Source organism: Anser brachyrhynchus, assembly GCF_964034855.1.
Source record: "Anser brachyrhynchus genome assembly, chromosome: Z".
In the NCBI taxonomy this organism is placed as follows: Eukaryota; Metazoa; Chordata; class Aves; order Anseriformes; family Anatidae; genus Anser; species Anser brachyrhynchus.
The window spans coordinates 777,109-797,202 of NC_137697.1; the positions used below are offsets into that span (position 1 = coordinate 777,109).

Below are 20,094 nucleotides of genomic sequence, written 5' to 3' on the forward strand. Positions count from 1 at the left end.
GACATGACTAAAGCTGTGAACACCTGAGTCATTCTGAGGCTTTATGCCAGTGGTTCTGTGATAGGTATCACACCTCATATGATAACTGTGATTAGGACCACGAAGAGGCTGAACTGAAACTTGCTTTGCCTCAGATAGGATCATCATGTACAAAACTTGCTTACCTGTTTTCTGTATATCATGATTTGTAAAAAATAATCTTTAAATAACTTTTTGAAATTGGAAAAGACTCTTATGCTATGGTTTGCTAAAGGTGGATGATTCATCTCACTCAATTCAAAATTCTTCAACGCAGGACAAATGTCTCCATTAACCTTTGTTTCATGGAAGCCAGCAGCCATCTACACCTTACTAAATCCAAGGCACCATCCATGCTAATAACCATGCAGATGTAGTCAACTTGTTAATTACTCCCCCTGAAATGACAAGAAGTGAATTCGTAGCTGTCAGATCCTCCCACTCAGTAACACAATCACGGACTTGAAAGAGTAGTGAAATTGCTACCTGCTATTCTTGTTCCCCAAGATAAGGGTACTTGGACTCCTGTTAATTATCATGTTTTGATTAAACGGGAGTACTTTTTTCACTTTGTTCATGTACATCTTTGAAATAAATGACATTTTTTCTGGAAGCAGAGAAAGTAATGATATTCTTTTATTAAATATTAGTAGCATTATCTGTATTGCAAGTGGTTTCTAACAGTAAAGCAAGTGCTACAGCAAAGCTTTGCCTGAGGTATCTTTAACCCTGATTTGCAAAAATACCAACATTTGCAAGAAATCATATTTTCTCTTCTAGAGCTGGTTCTGAGAGAAATATTTGTCACTCAGGAGAATAAAATTATTTACACAGATGAGAAAACACATAAGCAAAATATCCTTTATAATTATTTATACAAATCTAGTCAATTCCGTGCATGTTTGTTTGCATATTAAAATAATAAATGGTGGCCTTATTGATAACAGCATTTGCATCTTGACTGATAGTTACTGCACTGAGACAAATTGTTCAGTTGGACTTCAGTCTTTTATCCAATTCTCTGCTGTATCCTAGCCTCTCTGCAGAAAAGCATTATCATTTATAGAGGGTGACATATTCTATATCCAGGAGAATCCTCCATTTAACAGGATGTTGTCATGAAAGAGTGCAATCAGCTTCTCTATCAATATGTCTATGAGAAAGGACACATTGTTTTCTAGTCTTCATCTTGGTTATATGCAGTGTAATTAGAAGTTGATCATACTTATGATTCTATTTTTCATGGGCTCTTGTGAACATGTATTTTGCTTTTATTAATAATTTCATTTTAAGGGGAGAAATGCATACCTGCAACTAGAAAATAAAATAAAAATAGCCTATGCTTCTGTAGCAGAAGACACTTGTATAGGACTCTTAAAAAGAAAATCAGTTTGCTCCTGGTTCTGAATTTGTTCAGGATTAGATCATTAACTTTACCCATTACAGATAGTCAACACAGGGATTAATTGATGATACTCTCTTCTTGCACATCTGGGTACTCTGTCTTACATGTCTCTCCATGTTTGTATATGTAGGTACCTGTGTACTATGCACACGCCTGTGAAAAGACATGGATATTTTGTTTATGTGTGTATGTCTAATCTTCCTATAATGGCACAACATGGAAAAAGATAAATATCAGTAGTTAGTGTAGAAGGATCTGTTGACTTCAGAATCCATTGTATCAGAATATTGAGTCAGAACTGATGTAAAAGACCTGTAATATATCCAACTCAGCAACGTGAAGATGTTCACCGTATGGAGGCCGAGTAGTAGTGGAGAACTTACAGATCTATTCCTTGTTGTTCTATTTGTATCTTTACTCCGTGAAATCATGAAATAGTAGTGGAGGCCAAGGGGGTTCTTTTATTGTATTATTGCATTATTGTATTATTATTGCATTATTGTAAATGTTAGGTGACTCTAGCTGATTTCTATGGTGCATCTACTACCACAAAAGCAGACTGAAGCTGCTATCAACATTTAAGCTGTTAACAACAACATTTATGTTGTTGTTATATAATGTATGTGCACTGCATAAAATCTTTGAGCCCTCATTGAAGAGAGATCTGATGTTGTCTAAGGTATTGTATGAGCAGAGATTGTAGCAATCAGTTTGCCTTGCTGGCTATTTAGGTCTCACATTCTTGACCTTCTTCGCTGGAAAGTGAATATCTTGCCTTGAACTTGCTGTGTTTTGTCTCCTTCTTGCTGAGTACGTGCAGATGAAAGCCTCTATCATGCCCCATTTTGTGCAATAAAATCATTCTTGATTTTCATGCTTCTTGAAAGTGACCCAGGTCATTGTTTCTTGTTCCAACTGGTTTGTTAGGAAACAGCATGATAATGAGGACCCAATGGGAGAAAACAAAACAAATGTAACTGACTCAGAGTTCAATTCACTCAGATTTCTGTTCACACAAAATCTTTTAGAGTACAGATAATGCATCTTTTTGTGCCTACCACAGACTAAGTGAGATTAAGCTGCTTCTGCTTCCCCTGCTTTTCAGCAGAGAAGGAAAGGGTATTACAGTAATGAAACTGCAAGCTGACGTTGAAGAAGAGGTACTCGTACGTATCTATAGGCACAACTGGGGGAAAAAAAATAGTGGAAAAGAGAAGAAGACAGAAAGTGTAATTAGATAAGCCATTTCACAATTTGGAAGGCACTGAGTGCATTTCAGGTCACTGAGAAAGCTGTAGTGTAAGTACACAATGCTGGAAATCAATCAAGCTCCTTCAGCAGCTGTGTGTTATCAGTCTTGCCCTGCAGAACACAGATCTGAAACATTAGGCAGCCCAGCAAGAGGGGAAAACTTAATTTGAGAGCAGCTGTTTTAAGACTGATACATAATGGCATTAAAATAAGAGCACTGCAGTGAGGTGAGTACCAAACACAATGCCTATTAGACTGAGGATGTTTTTAGTTTTGTTATAGTAACCAGACACAGAGTACCATCAATGGCAGCCAGAGCCTAGGTTAGGAAAGAATTGACACCACGTATGAGGATGAAGAGAGTTCAGTTAAAAACTACTCATAATGAATAGTCAAACTGCATGGGACTGACTGGAGCTAAACTTAGGTCTTTATTGTGATGCAGTGATTCTGAGTGCTTAACAGGTAAGTTAGGCCTGTCCCTGAAGCTATTTAAGCACCATTTTTCACTGATGGTACCAGGATTAAGTGCAGAGGTTTATTTGAGGAAGTGGGCATAGTCTAACTATGCTTCTGCTTTCCATTGAAGATATTAGCACAACTTATTTCAGGAGGACAAAATGAACTAAAAGTTAAGAGGGGTTCTATTCTTTTGTTTTTCAACATATGGAATCTATTCCCTGTTGTTCTATTTGAATTCTTACTCTTTGAAATCACGAAATATGTTATGAGCATTCACAATTTTTTTTTTTACACGCCACTGGAAATACAGGAACCTCTAAAACAACATGGTAGTTAAGAACATGTCATAATGCTGAACAAAAGCTAAATAAAGGAAACAGAGAATTGCATCTTCAAATTAAATTAATAAGGAGAGTTGTAGTGTATAACAGTAATATGCATTTGAATTTAGAAAGGCCATTTGAAAGCAATGTTACAGAATATTTTCTGAAAACGTATGTAGCCAAGACCTTGGTTTAATATCTTATTTGAAAATATATGTATGGTAATTTGAATGCTAAAATGAAAACTGAAAGATAGAAAATGCTGTGTTTCTCATCATGCAACTGAATATAATGAATAAATATATGAATTTCTTTTATAATAAGCACTTAACATGACTAATGTTTTGCTTCTTCTCAGATTATTTTAATTTTCTCAAAGCCTATACTACAGTCTTTTTATAAGAATAAGGCTATCACAAAGGTACTAACTATATTAAATGTTGCATTACTTACTTGCTTCTCTTTCACAGAAATGTAGACAACAGAGATGCTTCAAGTGTGTAGTTACTGAAGAAAGAGTTTCCATCTGTGGGTTTGGAAAAGCAGTAGCCATCCTTTTTGTGTGCTACAAACTTTCAGCAAGATTTTACTGCCTGAAATGATGATGCTTGTTGCAATCACTTGCATAGGAGGAAGCAGGCAACTAGTGTGGTTACTACAAACCTAAGCAAAATCTAAGAGTTCTGACAAAGCTAAAACAAATAACAGCGTAGTGTCACATGCAGGTCAATGCTAAGAAATAAAAAAGCAGCAATACTGGAAAGGATCATCTGAGGTATTTTTAATTGCTGTTATAACAGAATTGTGTACCACCAGTGAAACTGATAATAGGATATTTAAATGTCGTAGCTACTAGTCTGATGTTGTATGTACATGACCAATTTTCCTACTTGCCTCATTTTAAAGGATACTGCTATCTACATGAGTATTTTCAGAATACAAGGCAATCAAATCTGTCAGTTCTACTCTTCTAAACCATTCATTGCTTATCAGTCATGTGTTGCTCATAGGAAGACAACCTATGTGACTTGGTGTCCTTGTCTGCAAAATGCTGATAACAATGCTCACCCAAGTTATAGAACACTCATACTCCAGAAAAATAATTATATGCTAACAGAAACCATAAGACCAATGTATTTTGATGGACAATTCCTATGAGATGTGTGTGTTTGTCTCAGACAGGGAGATACATGACTGATACAGTGGTTTAGATCCCTGTTCATCCACTCTCTCCTCTTATTTAAAAATTCCTTATTCTTAACAAAAACAACAGTCAAACAGCCTGTTATAAATTAGTTTTGGTAGAAATCATTCCCGACACATCGTGGGTAAGGTAGATCGAATTTCTATTTATTTGAGCAATTCAGCAAGCAGTGATAAGTAAAACAGCGCTGGGTGGCTGGGGAGTCTCCTGCTTCGCCAACGGCGCACACCTAAGTCCGCCAGAGTCTTGATTTATAGCCTAGTAGTTCCGGGTTTAGTAGCACCTCCTGGTGTCTTCTACGACTGCGCGGCCTGTTGCTAGGTGGTCTCCATCAGTCCTCTGGTGGTCGTGGGGATGAAGATTGTCGTCTTCCTCTGCATTGGTGTCGTGACTTTGCTGCGGTATCTGTGTTCCCATGCAAGGAGGAATGCCATTTTGCCCTTATTTGGAGCTGGTTTCTATTGCAATTTTTAACTTAACAGGAAGTTCCCATACTTGTTTTTTTCCTTCAACAGGATATTGGGGGTATAAGCAGTCAACCGTTGAAACCCCCCTATTAGCAACATTTAATGAACAAACAAGGCTTTACCCATTACAAGCCAAAGACTCATAATCATTCTATATTCAGGAGCATCTCTGAATTAAAATGCATATGTAGCAGATAATCTAAGCACACCAAGAGCTGCATATCCTGCTGTCTCTTTGGCACACACGGAGAACAACAAGAGGCAGAACTCCAGGTGTGACTGACTGAGCTTGGACTCCCTTCTGCTGGTTTGGCACCTCCTTAGCCAAAGCAAATACACTTTGGCTCATATATATATGAGAGAATCTGCAGTTGATAGTGTAGAAGACAGAGAATAGGAGAGAATATTTATTTGGAAGTAACATAAGCAGAATTAACAAATGGAAGAAAGGGGCAACTGACCTATATTTCAGTGACTGGAACACGTCTGTGATGCAGATGAAAATTCCATTCCAACACCACTTTAAATTGTACAGCATCCAGATCTATTTGTCACAAAGCAGTTACCTGCTCATAGCTGAAAAAGGGCTTTGATATATTTTTTATGAATGTAGCTTCTCCAGTTCTAAGATAACTGATAGCAACACAAGCCTGCATTAATTATTGTTCTTCTGTCTCCAAAATGATGTCCTTTAAGAAATAAAAGCTGAAAAAAGAGAATGTATTAATTTTACAAAATAATAATATTAATAACAAAAGACTTAAGGAAGCTTTTATTTTTCCTTAATAATACTGCAAAGGACAATCAATTATGAAAACAGGTTAAACATGTCATATGAGAAAACATTTTTTCTTGATTTAAATGAGATTTTTTCCTCCTTTAATAAATATTAATAATAAAATAATAGGTGTCAGTCAGATAACAGGTGGAGCTCTGTTTGTTTCCTGATCCTTCTCTTCCCCCCACAAAATAGTAAAGTCAATAACAGATCAAGCCACACAGTATAATGTTTAAGCCATTTTTCTTTTCTTTTTTTTTTTTTTAAATCTATTTTCATTTTTAGTTTTAATGTTTCCAGGGAATATTATTCTTAAAGAAGCCTGCATTATATATGAGAGAAAAAAAAAAAAAAAAACACAGCATAATTTTCTTTAAAAATTATTATCTTTATTTTTTTTGCCAGATATTTAATTATCCAGTTCATAAATCAGCTACCTATTACACAGATTACCCATTGATGGAGAAGTTTTGTTTTCATTTTTTCTTTGATACCTATAAAATGTTAATTCTTACAGTCTGTATTTGGATCATTGTTAAATCTCACAGCAAGAGCAATAAGTTCCATCCTCAATTGTTTCTTATAATATCCTATCTTTCTGCTGCATTTTACCTAAACCAAAAGACAAGACCTTACAGCTGGCTTCACAGAAAGAGACACATTGAACTTAATATAAGAAATACAATTATTGTCTGATTGTGTGAATTGTCTGATATCTGATTATTATTCTCCTCTATTTTTTTTTGTACCTCATACTAGTGTTACTTTGAAACTCCAGCCACAGTTTGACCTTTTAATAAATTTTAGAAAGATCACTCCTTAAAGCTGTAGGATGTAAAATCCAGATACTTGTGGCTTAACAGCTCCCAACTAACTTTAAAGGGAGTATTATATAAATTAATTAGGTGAAAGAAAATGTAATGTACTCAAACATTATAAATAGTGTAAATATACCAGACAACATTTTTAATAATATGAGTAATTTCTGAAGTGATAAGATTAGACAGCAAGTTTACTAGTGCACCTGGCGAACAGTTTTCTGCTTTGTTTTCTGTACACGTTGTTTCCTATGTTTGTGAAACATCTTCCCTTCTGTTATTCTTTGTCCACATTTAAACACCATGTTAAGTCTGTTTAACATGCTTAACTCTGAATCTGCTTCTGCCCTATAGTTCAACTGAGTAAAATAAGGGTGTTTATCTGCCTAATCCCTTGCTCAGCTCTATTTCCATTACTACCTCAGATTAAATCCCAGTTAAAAAGAATTACCTTAGTAGACCAGAACTAAGTGGTACAGCTCTTCCACTACCTCTTCTTCTAGGTCTGTACAACATGAGATGGGAAGCATGATTTTTGAGGTATGCATCTTCCTTTTACCTCCTCTGCTGGGAAAAAAAATAAAAATAACAATAATGTTGTCCTAAAAGCCCAGAAGGTCAGCAAATACACAGGGTAAATGGAAAGGCAGTGTCTCTCAAAAGGCTGGCTCTGTTTGAGCCTTACAAAGCTGATAGGTCATGAGTGAGTGCTATGATCTGATATCTGATGTGAGGGTGTGGGTTCAAGATAACATTTGCCTTTAGGAAGTCCTTTAGGACTTCCTCTCAAGTGAGTGCCATAAGAAAAGTAGGTGCTAAATCTCCCTTCTCGTTCTCATTCAAATACAGGTTGAGAATACCCCTTCTTAGCAGACCCCAGCTGAGAATATTTTTAAATTTTTAAAAATTATCTGTATCCTTCTTATACAGAGAAAGAATATTACAAATGAAAGTCATATGTCTTTCCTGTTTCATCTCAGCATTTCTTGGGGCAAAGGCAAATTCTACAAGTAAGGTACATGTTCCAAACAGAATTGCCTAGAAAACTAGATTTGTGTGCTTGGTCAGTGTTCAGTAGGATATGTTTCACCAACACCAGCAGAAGTTAGCATATATTAAAAATGAAAATGGGACAGTGATCTGGCATATCTTTGTAAGGTTATTTTTAAGGTCAGTAGTTTGAGAAAACAGAATAAATGAAAATAGGACACTGGGTTTGTATGCTCAGTGTTCTCTTTGCAAAGTAAAAGGGTTATAAACACATTCTTACCTTTCTTCCAAGGCCTTGCTCTAGCTTTTCACAGTTATAACATTATGGATTACAGTGGCATGATATTCAGAGTACACCTGGAGTAGCTCAACAGGGTATTAGACATGTAGATACCTGTCCATTTACTTACTGAAAACTCTGATATGAGAGGTTAGTCATTTAGTTATAACTAGCTCTGAACCCCCTATTCCTTTCCTTAGCAAATAAGACATGGGTTCTCTAGATTCCAGATTCTAGATTTTTGTCCAGGCTGCATTTAAGTAGGCAAATTTCTATCTGCAGCATCTACTTTGAAGCTACTGCATCAAACTCATGTTGGTCTAAGTGAAGAGAGAAATAGGACCACAACATTTTGACTTTAACTATCCAGCTGAGGAGCAAAAAGTGCAAGCAAAATTTATGCGAGTCATATGTTAATTACATATACAAGAATGTAATGCAAATGGACACCCACCTGCATAGCAATATATTAATTATACTTTATATTATTCATATTATTTTTATGAAGGAAATATTATTTCTGATACTACCTATTTTCATTTATTTTTATTTTCATTTTTGGTTAAAAGATACAAATAATACTGTGTGCATCATTGTTGGGCCATAATAGATTACAGATCATATAAACAGCTTACTTCAATCTATAAAGTTTGGCATGCAGATTCTTATTCAGCAATACCTAGAAAGAGATCTATTGACTGAAGCATATGCTGGTTGGAGTGCTTTGGCTTTCTCAGCTAGGAATGTATCATATATTTAATTAAGCCTCTGGGTCATCCTAATATCAGTGGGATGATCAGTGGTATTTGTTTAAAGCAAGGCACATTCCTAAGCAATTTGCTGAACTGAGACCTAAAAGAAGCAGGATTCATGGAAATTACTGTATGTGATTATGTCGTTAAAGATAGCCTGCCACTGACTATGCAGGGGTGAACCAAGTTAATACCATCCTGAATACTTCATATTTTAAAGCTTTATTATTATTATTATTATTTTTCCTTTGTGAAAGTAAGGCAGAAACCAGGTTTTTAGATGCTTCTATAGTGTCATATAATGCAAGATATATAGGGCACAAATCTGAATGTCTTGAGAAGTCCTGCTACCTACAAGATAATCCCATTGAGAGCTTAAGTCCTCCAGGGGTCTCTTGCAGCCAGGGCTCACAGGACTGAGCCATGGGACACGGTCAGCCATATGTTCATGCTGATTAATGGCACTTCTCAGATGCATTAAATGCACTTGTCTTGTCTTCATGCCTCAGTGCACAGGCAAAGCATAAAATCAGTCACCAAAGCCACTCAGATTCCTATGCATTATTGTTTAATTAAACAACACAGATAATTTCTAGGACTAGTTCAAGTACAAACATGGCCTGATATCTGAGATCTATTTAACCTTAGGAAGGAAATACAAATATTGAGAGGGGAATGTAATTGAAATGTGAGGAAAATAGGTTCTGAAAATAGAAGTTCACCTTTTTTAGTTTTCTCTTTCCAAATTTAGCATGAAAAAGCATGAGCTAAGGAAACAGTCCACCAAGAACCGTTTTTCCCTCCTCTACCCAAGCCATGATGAGTATGAGGGCACTGATTACAGAATTTATTTTTAAAAATTTCATTGGCATCCTGTCCAGAGATACAGAGAAGTAGAGGCCTAATTAATTGCTCTGACAAATCTGATCTAGAAGGCCTCTTCAGCCACAGGGAGACTCTCAGTAATTTATACAATGTTTACCTTGAATTTTTTTAATGGAAAAGCTTTGTGGAAGTGTGGTTGTGGTAAGTAAAAAACAGCCTGGTGCCTAGCACCAGCACAAAGCCTCTGAAGCTTTGTGACTTAAGCGACACCTATGGCCTATCCTTTTCAACACAGGCAAATTTACTGGTACAGTATCTTGAGGTAGTGCAGTAGAAAAGACTAGATTGCTCCCTAATACTTTTCAGTAATGGTAGGATTTCAGAAGGGCTCTTTGTGACTCAAAAGAAAGCAAAGTTAGGTCAGACTGGAGAGCTTTGGGAAATCCTACTCCAAGCTAGCAATGCTATTATGTTTTCCTTTCACTGAGCCACTCCTATGCTTAGTTGTACTGCACTGTGTTTTTCAGAGGATGCCTACAAAACTCAAGTTCGAATTGATGATGAACCAGCCTATTTGGATATTCTAGACACTGCTGGACAGGTAAGTAGTTTCCCAATGTAAACCATTCTATCAGAGATAAAACCAAAGATTTTAACCTCAGATATGTGGGTCATGGAGCTAGAAACAAGCCTCCCTATTCAAACATAAAGGGATCAGTGGTAGAATAACACTGAGGAATTAACAAAGGAGATTAAACAAGTGCTTCAGTGGTACAGTATAACTTCAAAAGCTGACCATAAGAGACAGACAAATTTAATAAAATAAAAGCTAAAAAGCTGTTTGTTTCTTTTTCTCTTGGATGCAGACACATCTATCACAATCATGGAATGAATATATATATATATGTATATTTTTTTTTCTGTGCTTTTAATCCCTGCTTTTCTACATACTATAAGAAACTTCTGATGTACTTGTAGATCAAGTGTTTTGTTACCATTCTTCTCCTCCCCATATTATGTTTAAATGTCAAATACTTACCCGCGACAAAAAATTTCCCATTAGAGTAAGTCACAGTGTACGTAAAACTTGTATGTATGTGTATGAGTATCAGCAAAGGAATTACATTTTTCACATACACTAAGGCCAAAGGAGGGGTTAAATGAAAGATATTTTTCAACCTGACTCACTTCATCTCCTTTCCATCTCAAAACTTTTTTATTGTTTAATCAAAATGTTGCAGCAGTTTGATCTTTTACTGAGGTATGTGACAGGTTTTGTCTGAAGGCTTTGATAGTTTCATGAGTTTTCGTAGTATATGTGCACCTTGTACAGGAATGAGTCAGTCAACAAGGACAATAAATCCTTAAAAAATGATTTAGGAAGTACAAGCCTTGAAACCTTGATCTCCGTGTCCCAAACTTCTGAGTGCACCTTAGCTCTGCACTGCAAACAGTGGGAAATGCAGTCTGCTGTCAGGAATTAGAATTAGAGTTATATAAGGCTGAAAGTAGTTCAGAGGGATTGTGGTCAGAGTTTTACATGTGAATGAAATATAGGCCAATTTCAAAGTGAACTCAACCCAGTTTCAGGAATCAAAAGATGCCCTGAATTATTCTTCCTTGGCCCAAAATTTTACAGTCCCAGCAGTTAACCAGTGACTGGCTTGCTGCTGATTCTCCTGTGAAAGTGTTTGATTTCTGAGAAAAGTTAAGCTAGATTTCAAGGCAAGTCTCCAAAGCTACGAATTTAATTGACCTACAATCCATTATTAAAACAAGGTCAAGAAGTTTCCCATGCATAATAACCCTAGCATAGTTTCAGCAATGATTTGGCTGGGGGTAGGGTGGGAACATCATAGTTGTTACTCAATAATACGTGTGAAAATATCTGTTGTTTTGATGGATAAGTGGAAGCAACATTTTCTTTACTCACTCAGAAGGTCTGAGCTTAGTAACTTCAGCCCTATATTGCCATTAGTATGCCATTACTAGAGGAATTACACCTCCAGCTGCTTAGTCTTGTAAAACTTCATGTGTTAGGGATGTCCTGTGCTAGCCTTTTAAATAGTTCACTGTTTACATCTACTACATTCTACTCTTAAATTCATCTTAGTCCTATTTTGTATAGTTAAAATGATAAAAATAAAATACTTTCTTACCCACAGGTGAAGAGGATTGATGAATAAGAGTTTATGCACACAGCCTTTTTTCTAATGGAAGGAGGATCAAAACACCATACAGAATTTCCTCTTTATAGTGTGTTCCCAATTTGCTCTTTTTCTGTTTGTTTGTTTGCTTTGTTTTTGCCTGTGGACACTCAGAGAAAGTGCAGTATTTAAGCTCTACAAACCACAGAAGAGGGTGCAGTAGGCACAGAACTCATTGCATTGCGCTCCCAAACATAGACCTGTGCAGGGGTGAGCTACCTAATCCCAAATTTGCATCTGTCATGCAAATATCATTTATATATAGGAAACCACCTTACATTCAAAGCAAAATATGGATAATGAATGAATAAAAAATGGATAATGTTCTTTTATTGGGAGTATATTTTAAATGTAGTAAAAATACATTGTAAAAAACAAAATAACTAATTACTTTGACTTTTTTTTTCAGTTTGTTTTTGTTATAAGAACCATAAAAGTTGCACTCTACATGAAAAAATACAATCAGATATTCAAAATTTTGTTCTCTTTCTATATTACTGAAACCAAGGTCACTGTTTTTTGTTTGTTTGTTTGTCTGTTTTTCATTAGAACAAGTATTTTTAATCATTATTTTATTTTTTGTTTTCTGTCTCTTCTAAAATGAAAAAAAAAATATAAAATTGGAGCAACATTTTCAAACCTTCTGAAAGATTGTTTTAGATTCAAGCAAAAGGAAAAATGTCCCTATCCACTTTACCTTTAAGTAGCTGAAAATGCTGTTTTCCAGCTTAAACCAAGTTCAACTTTTGTTAGTCACATTCATTTTTTTTAGGAAAAATTCTCCAGAATATTACACAATTTTTGTTTCTAACTTTAGATCATATAAAAAGCCTGCACCAAGACCTCATTTATAATTAGGTTAAGGGGGAGATTTATTGCAAATATTATGAAGATTATCAGAAATGACAGTTGTAAGGTAAAAAAAAAATAAAAAAAAAAGTCAGAATAACATACGTAGCCAGTGAAAGCTGATGAAAACAACAGTAGAGAAAGACTGTAGAGTTTTATTTAACGTTTGTTTCAAAAAGAGACCCAAATATCCATATTAGAGTCCTAGAGCATGTAAAGACCACCTAATGAAGAAAGCAGAGATTTTGGAGCAAGCAGAGACCTGTGGTGGTAGCAGCAGGCTCTGCAGATATACCAGCCCAGGACACCACGCACAGCCTGACATAGCTTTCTATTTCAAGATCTATGTTGAAATGATAACAGAAAATCTCTGCTTTAAATTTCCCTGTTCTTCCAGTTCAGACTGTCAGCACTGAAGCATGTCTCGTATCCATGCTAGGAAGCTCTCACTTTCCTAGGCCCCTATTTTTCAGAAGCTGTCCGCTCTATGTGTCCTGGATTTAGCTGCTTGTCATTGCAGGTGTCTTTGAATTTGTTGCCTCTCTATCTTCACGGCACAACTCCAGAATAAATCAAGGCTTAATCCAAATCTCATTGAAGTCAACAGCTAAAATATCCTCTTTCCTCACAGGGGGCTTAATGTCACTCTCGCTGAAGTTCAGACTGAAATCCACCTGTGATTTCACTGACTCGGGGTAGAGTCAAAGCACCCAGCTATGCTGCTGGTGGTGTGCTCTGGTAGTGCCATGAGGTGCTTCATGGGGGTCCTCACAGTCATAGATACCTCATTATCAACTTTGAACCATGGTTTTAATCACTTCAGAAGATCAAGGAGCTAAAATTGTAATTCTTCTCGGTTTGGGAAACACAAGAAATCAAGATGGAAACAGACCAAAATCAATGTATGTTGTTGTTCTAGAGAATGTATGTATGCACTAACTGAACACTTCATCACTGACCAAATAGTGCAATTAGTTAGCAATTAATCTTTTATTGCCAAGTCCACAGTTAAAAACACATATCTGATTTTATATCTGAAACCAGACAGAAATTTTAATTGAAAGATACAGGTCAGGACACTGAAAACATATGTGATGCTTCAGAAATATATTTCTGGTTCTCAGCTTTCTGAATTTAAAAAAGATTCAAAAAATGTTAAAAACGCAAACTATTAATGTTGCTTATCTAGTTACTGATCTTCCTCTTTTCATAAATGCAGGTGGACACTGTTAAATATGACAGATTTATCCTCACAGGAAGCAGACTGATGTTCCATGAATTCTGGATATGTCATCACTGATTGTCCTCTAATGCTTTTCTGAAATCTCTTTTCCACAGAAGATATAGTAAAAGGCACGTTCTGAATGTATGTAGGGCTAGTGTAAGTAGATATGCTTCACTGAACTCCCTACCCCTGCTTTTCACCACCAACCATTACGCCTGCCAGCAGGATTGCTTGTCTTTGCTTGCAGCAATCAAGTTCAGACAGAATAAGGTTAAGTTTACCCCAGAGAGTTCCAAGATCAGGTATTGCTAATGTACCTGCATGTAGCCAAATTGTCATAAACAGCAATTACTTATAAAGTTCCCACCATCAGGTTTGAAAAAGTGATGTGTAGCAAGAAGGAAAGTAACAAAAAAATTATGTTGGTTTTCTTTTTCAGTGGCACAATTAACTCTAAAAGAGTTGTATCCTTAACCTCATCTTTAATGTTCAAAGAAGCCACCAGTGATGCATTTGGCTCCTCTTTAACTAGAAGTTCTCTTCTCAAATTAAATGTTTTATTTTCGCATCTACGTTTCAATTAAAACAAAACCAGAAAACAAATAAACAAAAAACAAGGAGTGTAAATTTAAGATTGAGCTGTAGAATTATAGAATCATATAGGTTGGAAAAGACCTCTTTAAGAGGACTTATTTAGTTACCTTTTAACCCTCTGGGCTAGCTACAATTTGACAAGTGGAGTAAATACTAAGACTATTGAAAATCTGCAAATGAAAGCTATTATCTACAAAGACATCGTGAACTATCTTGTCCAGCCTTGTTCATGGGTCAGTTCTTGAGGTTTCCCTTTCTTATCCAATGTATCATAAACCTCATCTACTTTTACACAGATTTAAACTGGTGGGAACGCTTTGACTTCAAGGAAACCTGTAGGTATGAAGGGAAGGATATTCAGACATCAAGTACTTTGTTCATTTTCCTTCATAGTTCCTATTAGACACTGACAACCCCTGACAGCTCTGATCCTCCACAAAAAGCCTCCACATGGTTAGGGAAACCCTCTCTTCAAAATATGTTGCTACTTGTGGAGCCCAGTTTGAATTCCTCCTCTTGGAATATAAACAGCAGTTATCTCTTCTGCTGTATTAATACACTGGTGACTGACACAGGAGCCTTCTTTCTTGCCACAGCTTTCCTTATGGTGGCACATTACCCAGACTCCATGTTCAGAACTCCCGCCGAACTTTAAAAGAGACCAAATTCCCTTCACTGAAAAATAATCTGAGATGATCCTGTGTAATAAACGCAAACTCGTTTTCAAACACAAAGCAGACACATATTCAGAAAAATGGATTTCTGTACCTGTCAGTGAGACAGTATATTTGAAGATTATTGCACCATTTTTTTCTTGTTAAAATGTGAGCTTTTTATGATAAACTTGGTGCACCAGTATATTTCCCAAGTGTGAGTCAGAGACTTGAAAAATTGTCCTCAAAATGTGATGGCATGCCATTTCAGGCAGATTTTCCTTTGTCTGGAGCTGTGTGCACATGAATTCATTTTCAGGCAGACACTTTTCAACCTGACAACAGCAGCATGCTCTGTAGTGAAATCCATCTCTTGAATTGCTAGCAAATCACAGGACATGTTTATCCTGCCAACCTCCAGGACTATGATTTTTGCCCCCTGCTTCAAGCTTTGAAGAGGAACCGTATTAGTCCCAAGAGCCCTTCAGATAAACACACTTTCTCAGACTAAACACTATAGTCCGATGACTCACTCAAGCTGTTATCTGAGATCCCTCTGCTTATTATCTAAACATGTTGCTCTGTAATCCTGAATCAATGGAAGTCGAATTTCAAGCTACACTACTGCAGCTTATCTCAAGGAAATGCAAAATGCCTTTTTGGCAGTAATTATATTTTAATGGTCCTTTACAGCATGTTCTTTTAAGGGGAAAATAATTTTAGTGCACTTTCTACTAGGAATGGAGTAAGTAAATGAAATCTATTTTATTTTTAAAGCACAGTTGTAGTGAACTAAGTAGCAACCATTAACACAGTGTATTAGGTGAAGAACATTAATTTTATTTTCTTCATTTGTTTTTGTTTCACAGGCTGATGATGACATACTCGGAAAGTCAAACCATAGCAACTGAAAAATTGGTGAATTCCTTCTAAGACAAGCTGTTCTGTATTTTCTAGGGTGAACTAAATTCTCTCCCATGACCAAGTCATTTGACATGGGAATGGACAGATTTTGGAGGAATATTATTTTGGCACAGATAGTGAGTGAAAAATAAAGGTTCCAGTAAATCATAGATGAAATTGTAGATCTGACTCCAATTTCCTTCAAATTCTGGGCAATATATTCTTTGAATTCAGTCAGAAAAGATCTAGTCATGTGCTATAAAAAAAAAAAAAGGTATATAAGTTTAGCAAGAGCAGACAATTAGAAACTAAGATTCCCAATTTTCTTTCCCATTCCTAAATGAATCATGGTGTAATAAAGGATGAATCAGTTTGTATTTACAGGTCTGTATTTATCTTTCTTGTAAACAGGTGTAACAACATTTTGTAGCATTTAAGGTGAGCATCAGGGTTAAATGAGTCTAGTAAGATTTCTGATCCTCACTACCATTCCATTTTCTGTGAAGTTAATGCACCTGGTTCCATATTACAGGTGGAGGAGTACTTTCTATGCCTGTCTTTCATTTTTCAATAAACGCTTCTCTCCCTCCCTCTTCTTTTTCTTCCTTTAAATACTAACTTATTTCCAAGATACATAAATAGCAATACTGCCTCATGTTTGATTTGTAGCTTTTCATACATGTATATATAAAGAAGAAAACGTGCTGTTACGTATTCTGATAAAGGTAGCATAATCATTTTTTTTCTTCTTTCCAGATCTTTCCTTGTAGTATTTTTATTTTTATTTTTATTTTTTGTATTCTGGTGTATACTACATGGAAAACACCAGCATAAGCACATCCTGTGTGACTGAACTTCATCCAGGTCCTCCACAAGACTGATTATGTAAATTTGCCTTTCTTCTAGCACTGCATACTGTTTTTCATACCTTTTATTTCCACTGTTTAATGGCATTGGAGCTCCTGGAAGTTACTTCTGGCAGACATTGGACATGCATGTCCTGATTTCTTTATATATATGCAACTGTCCTAGATAATCTCATTAGGAATTCCATTTTTCAGAGGTTTGCCTATCAAAATCCATTTGTTCCAAAGTGGCTTTACACAGACCCAATGATTAGAGCGGACAGAAAACTCTTTTCTGTCTGTACCAGTTTTCACAAAATTCACATTAAAAAGGTATTTCCATGACTAAAAACTTGGCTTGCACACTAAGAAAACAAGCCTGTGTAACAGCATGGCGTGGTGCCATTTGACCCGAAAATAATAAATGATCAAGACAGGGGTCTCTTGCAGAGCAGGGTGTCCAGGCTTCTCAGGAAAAGTGGATTGTTCCAAAGAACCATAACTTGACGAGATTTGTTTGTTATGCTCTTCTGTAGCTGCTGGATATGCCACCAGTACACTGAATGGTGGCATCTCCAGAAAAGAAATAAAAATAAAAAAAATGAGAGAGCAAAATTTACACAGTTCCTATATGAATCATCCAAACCTTTGAATTGCAAACTGCATGAGATATCTGACAAAAAGAGGCTTTCTGAACAAATGATTTTCATTTCAATCTATCAGGAGGGGGCTGGACAAGCCTAAAAATGAAAGCGACCACCTACAGCTCTAGTACCAGTAGCTTTGCCATAGAACCTGGAAGGGGTATCTCCCCTCCACCAATAATAATAATAATAATAATAACAACAACAACAACAACAACAACAAAACAATAATAATAATAAACAGTGATAATAATAATAATAAAGGAAAAAAAAAGAGGAAAAGTAAACCTTAGTAAATTTTCAGTTCTAATTCAATTGTATATCACTTCTCCTTTACATTCTAAGGAATGCTGTTCAGTTTCTTAAAATAAGATGTTAAGAACAACATAGAAATTCAAGAAAATAATTGCTGAAAATATGGAACATTTTATGTTTTCTTTTTTAAACTGGATATACATTTCTGTTTATCTTTTCTTGCTTGTGGAGCAAGCTTGATTGATTGATTGATTGATTGATTGATTTGTGCTTGCTTTTATTTTGTGCCTAATGGCTGAGGATGGTTCTGTAGATGCCACTGGAGTTCCATGTCACTATCAGAGCAGCAGAGCAAGCTTTCCTTTTAAGAAGACAAAAACCAAAGCTTATCAGTAGCTATATCAGCTGTGCCTGCATAAGGAATCAGATCTTCTCGCTTAGCTACAGTGAGGTAGCTAAACACTGAAGCAAACCAAAGTAGTCAGACTCCACTAACTTTCAGAACTGTAGATGTGTTGTGTCCTTTTGTTGGGCAGTTGGGGCATCTCTCAGGAGCTACTCAGCATCTTTCAGGACCTATTGGTCTAACCAGGATGCCTGGTGGCTACAGCTTTGGAGTTCTGCCTTTATCCTTACAGCTTTTTTTCTAAAGAAATGAAAAATACTGTCCCATTTTATAATCAGACCCAGATATTGCAGATCAGAAAATGGAACTTGGTTTCATTTACCCCACTAGAAGTGACTTAGTCTCAGTTAAACTATTCCCTACTTACTTTGAAACCTAGATATCGTAGTAATGGATCTGGATGAAATCTTGAATGTATGATGTACAAAGTCCATAAAATGTTAGACATTAGCCTGAATTGTTATAAAATAATTGGAAGAATTGGTCCTCCTGAATGTTCTTACACATTCATTAAAAATGTCTATGTTGTGAAAAGAAGCTTCCCTCCAAAGTCTTTTTTTTTCCTATCAAATGTACAAGAGGTAGAGTTCTTAGGCATCCAAGGATCTAGCTATTCTCCTCTTGTGTCCTTTCTGAAAATAGTGTTTTGCACATCACACAGCTAACCTTTTCTATATTCTCTTGGAGAATATTGAAGAGTATTACCCTATGGCATTGCGCCTGGTGGAAAGTACTTGTATACATCTTTGCAGTATCTGTTGGGAACACTGTCAGTGCCTTCCATGCATCATCCAAAGAGCTTTTTATATTAGGAAGGAGAGTATAAGAAGCATGATTCTAAGTTTCCATTCATTACAACTACACTGGAGGGTTGTTTGAAGACAGGCTTGCATGCAATACACAGCAATTTCACTTTACTGAAGCCAAGGTACATTGCATTCTGCCCAGTGGTTTATGCTGGTCTAATGTCTTCCCAGATAGGATGCTGCCTAACATACAGTACAACCCGTACCTGCTCTATGGTCATGTGCTGTTACCTTGCATTCTCTTCCTTCATTAGCATCCTTGCATACATCTTTTTTACCCCTCCCATTTTCTCTCTAGTGGGAGCTTAAGCCCTGTCCCAGGGATGGAACAGCATCTGTGGGCATAGAAGCCTACAGGCCAGCCTCCTTCTTAGAGCTCTGCCTCTTCAGGGACAGGATTATAGGGGGAAACTGGGCTTACTATAAGTTATATCCCTGCAGAAAATATCTCAAAACATGTAATTTCTACTATTTCTCTCTGCTAGCATTTGGTTATTGTTATTTCACCTTTAACTGGCTTAGTTTCCATATTCCACTCACTTTTCTGCAGGACTGTCCCATAATGTATTTCAAGGATTTATGTCTTCAAGATGACACTTCTCTTCAGGCCATATTTCTGTAGCAGGTGCTAACCATTGCAACTGAGAGGCTGTGTGAGGTGCAGCTGCCATGGCATTTTCAAAGTGCCATGCAGGAAAGGTGATGGTGTGGGTACCTCATAGCTGTTGCAGTATGTTCTTCTAGTCCCAAAGATGGACTATTCTTATCTAACTTAAATTATTCACAATATGGACTTGTATGTCTGAACTAACCATCTAGATTGTTCTTACAGTTGCTGAGAAGAAATAATTGTTTGATAGCATAGTTCCCTCTTAACCTCAAATGTTTAAAATAATTCAAGCACCTTTCTGAGTTTACTTTTTTCGTTGACTATGAACAGAGTCGAGGCAACTGAGCAAGGTACAGACATCTATATAGTAAACGTGGAGTATGATGAAATGTTTCTTGTATCCTGTTATTAAGGTTGGAGCATCTCTGTGTGGGATAGCTAGCCTGCATGTGAAGGTACCTTAGAGGCACTTTGTGAGCTACTCACAGTCGAGGTGACACACATTCCTCCTGTTCCAGATAAGT

The 20,094-nt window shown here is 36.4% G+C and overlaps 1 protein-coding gene and 1 long non-coding RNA gene across 2 annotated transcripts in view; one reads left to right on the plus strand and one right to left on the minus strand.

Annotated features, from left to right (window-relative positions):
• RIT2 (Ras like without CAAX 2) overlaps positions 1-20,094 on the plus strand; it is a 194,386-nt gene that overhangs the window by 73,290 nt on the left and 101,002 nt on the right. Inside the window, exon 3 of the mRNA XM_080574737.1 lies at positions 10,101-10,174. Coding sequence (XP_080430863.1) covers positions 10,101-10,174 — 74 coding nt within the window. The remainder of the gene's footprint in view (positions 1-10,100; positions 10,175-20,094) is intronic.
• LOC308185976 lies at positions 4,855-15,964 on the minus strand. The gene is made up of 3 exons (XR_013943863.1): positions 11,733-15,964; positions 7,178-7,290; positions 4,855-5,835 (listed from the first exon to the last, which is right to left on the minus strand). It is a non-coding gene; the product is annotated as an uncharacterized lncRNA (long non-coding RNA).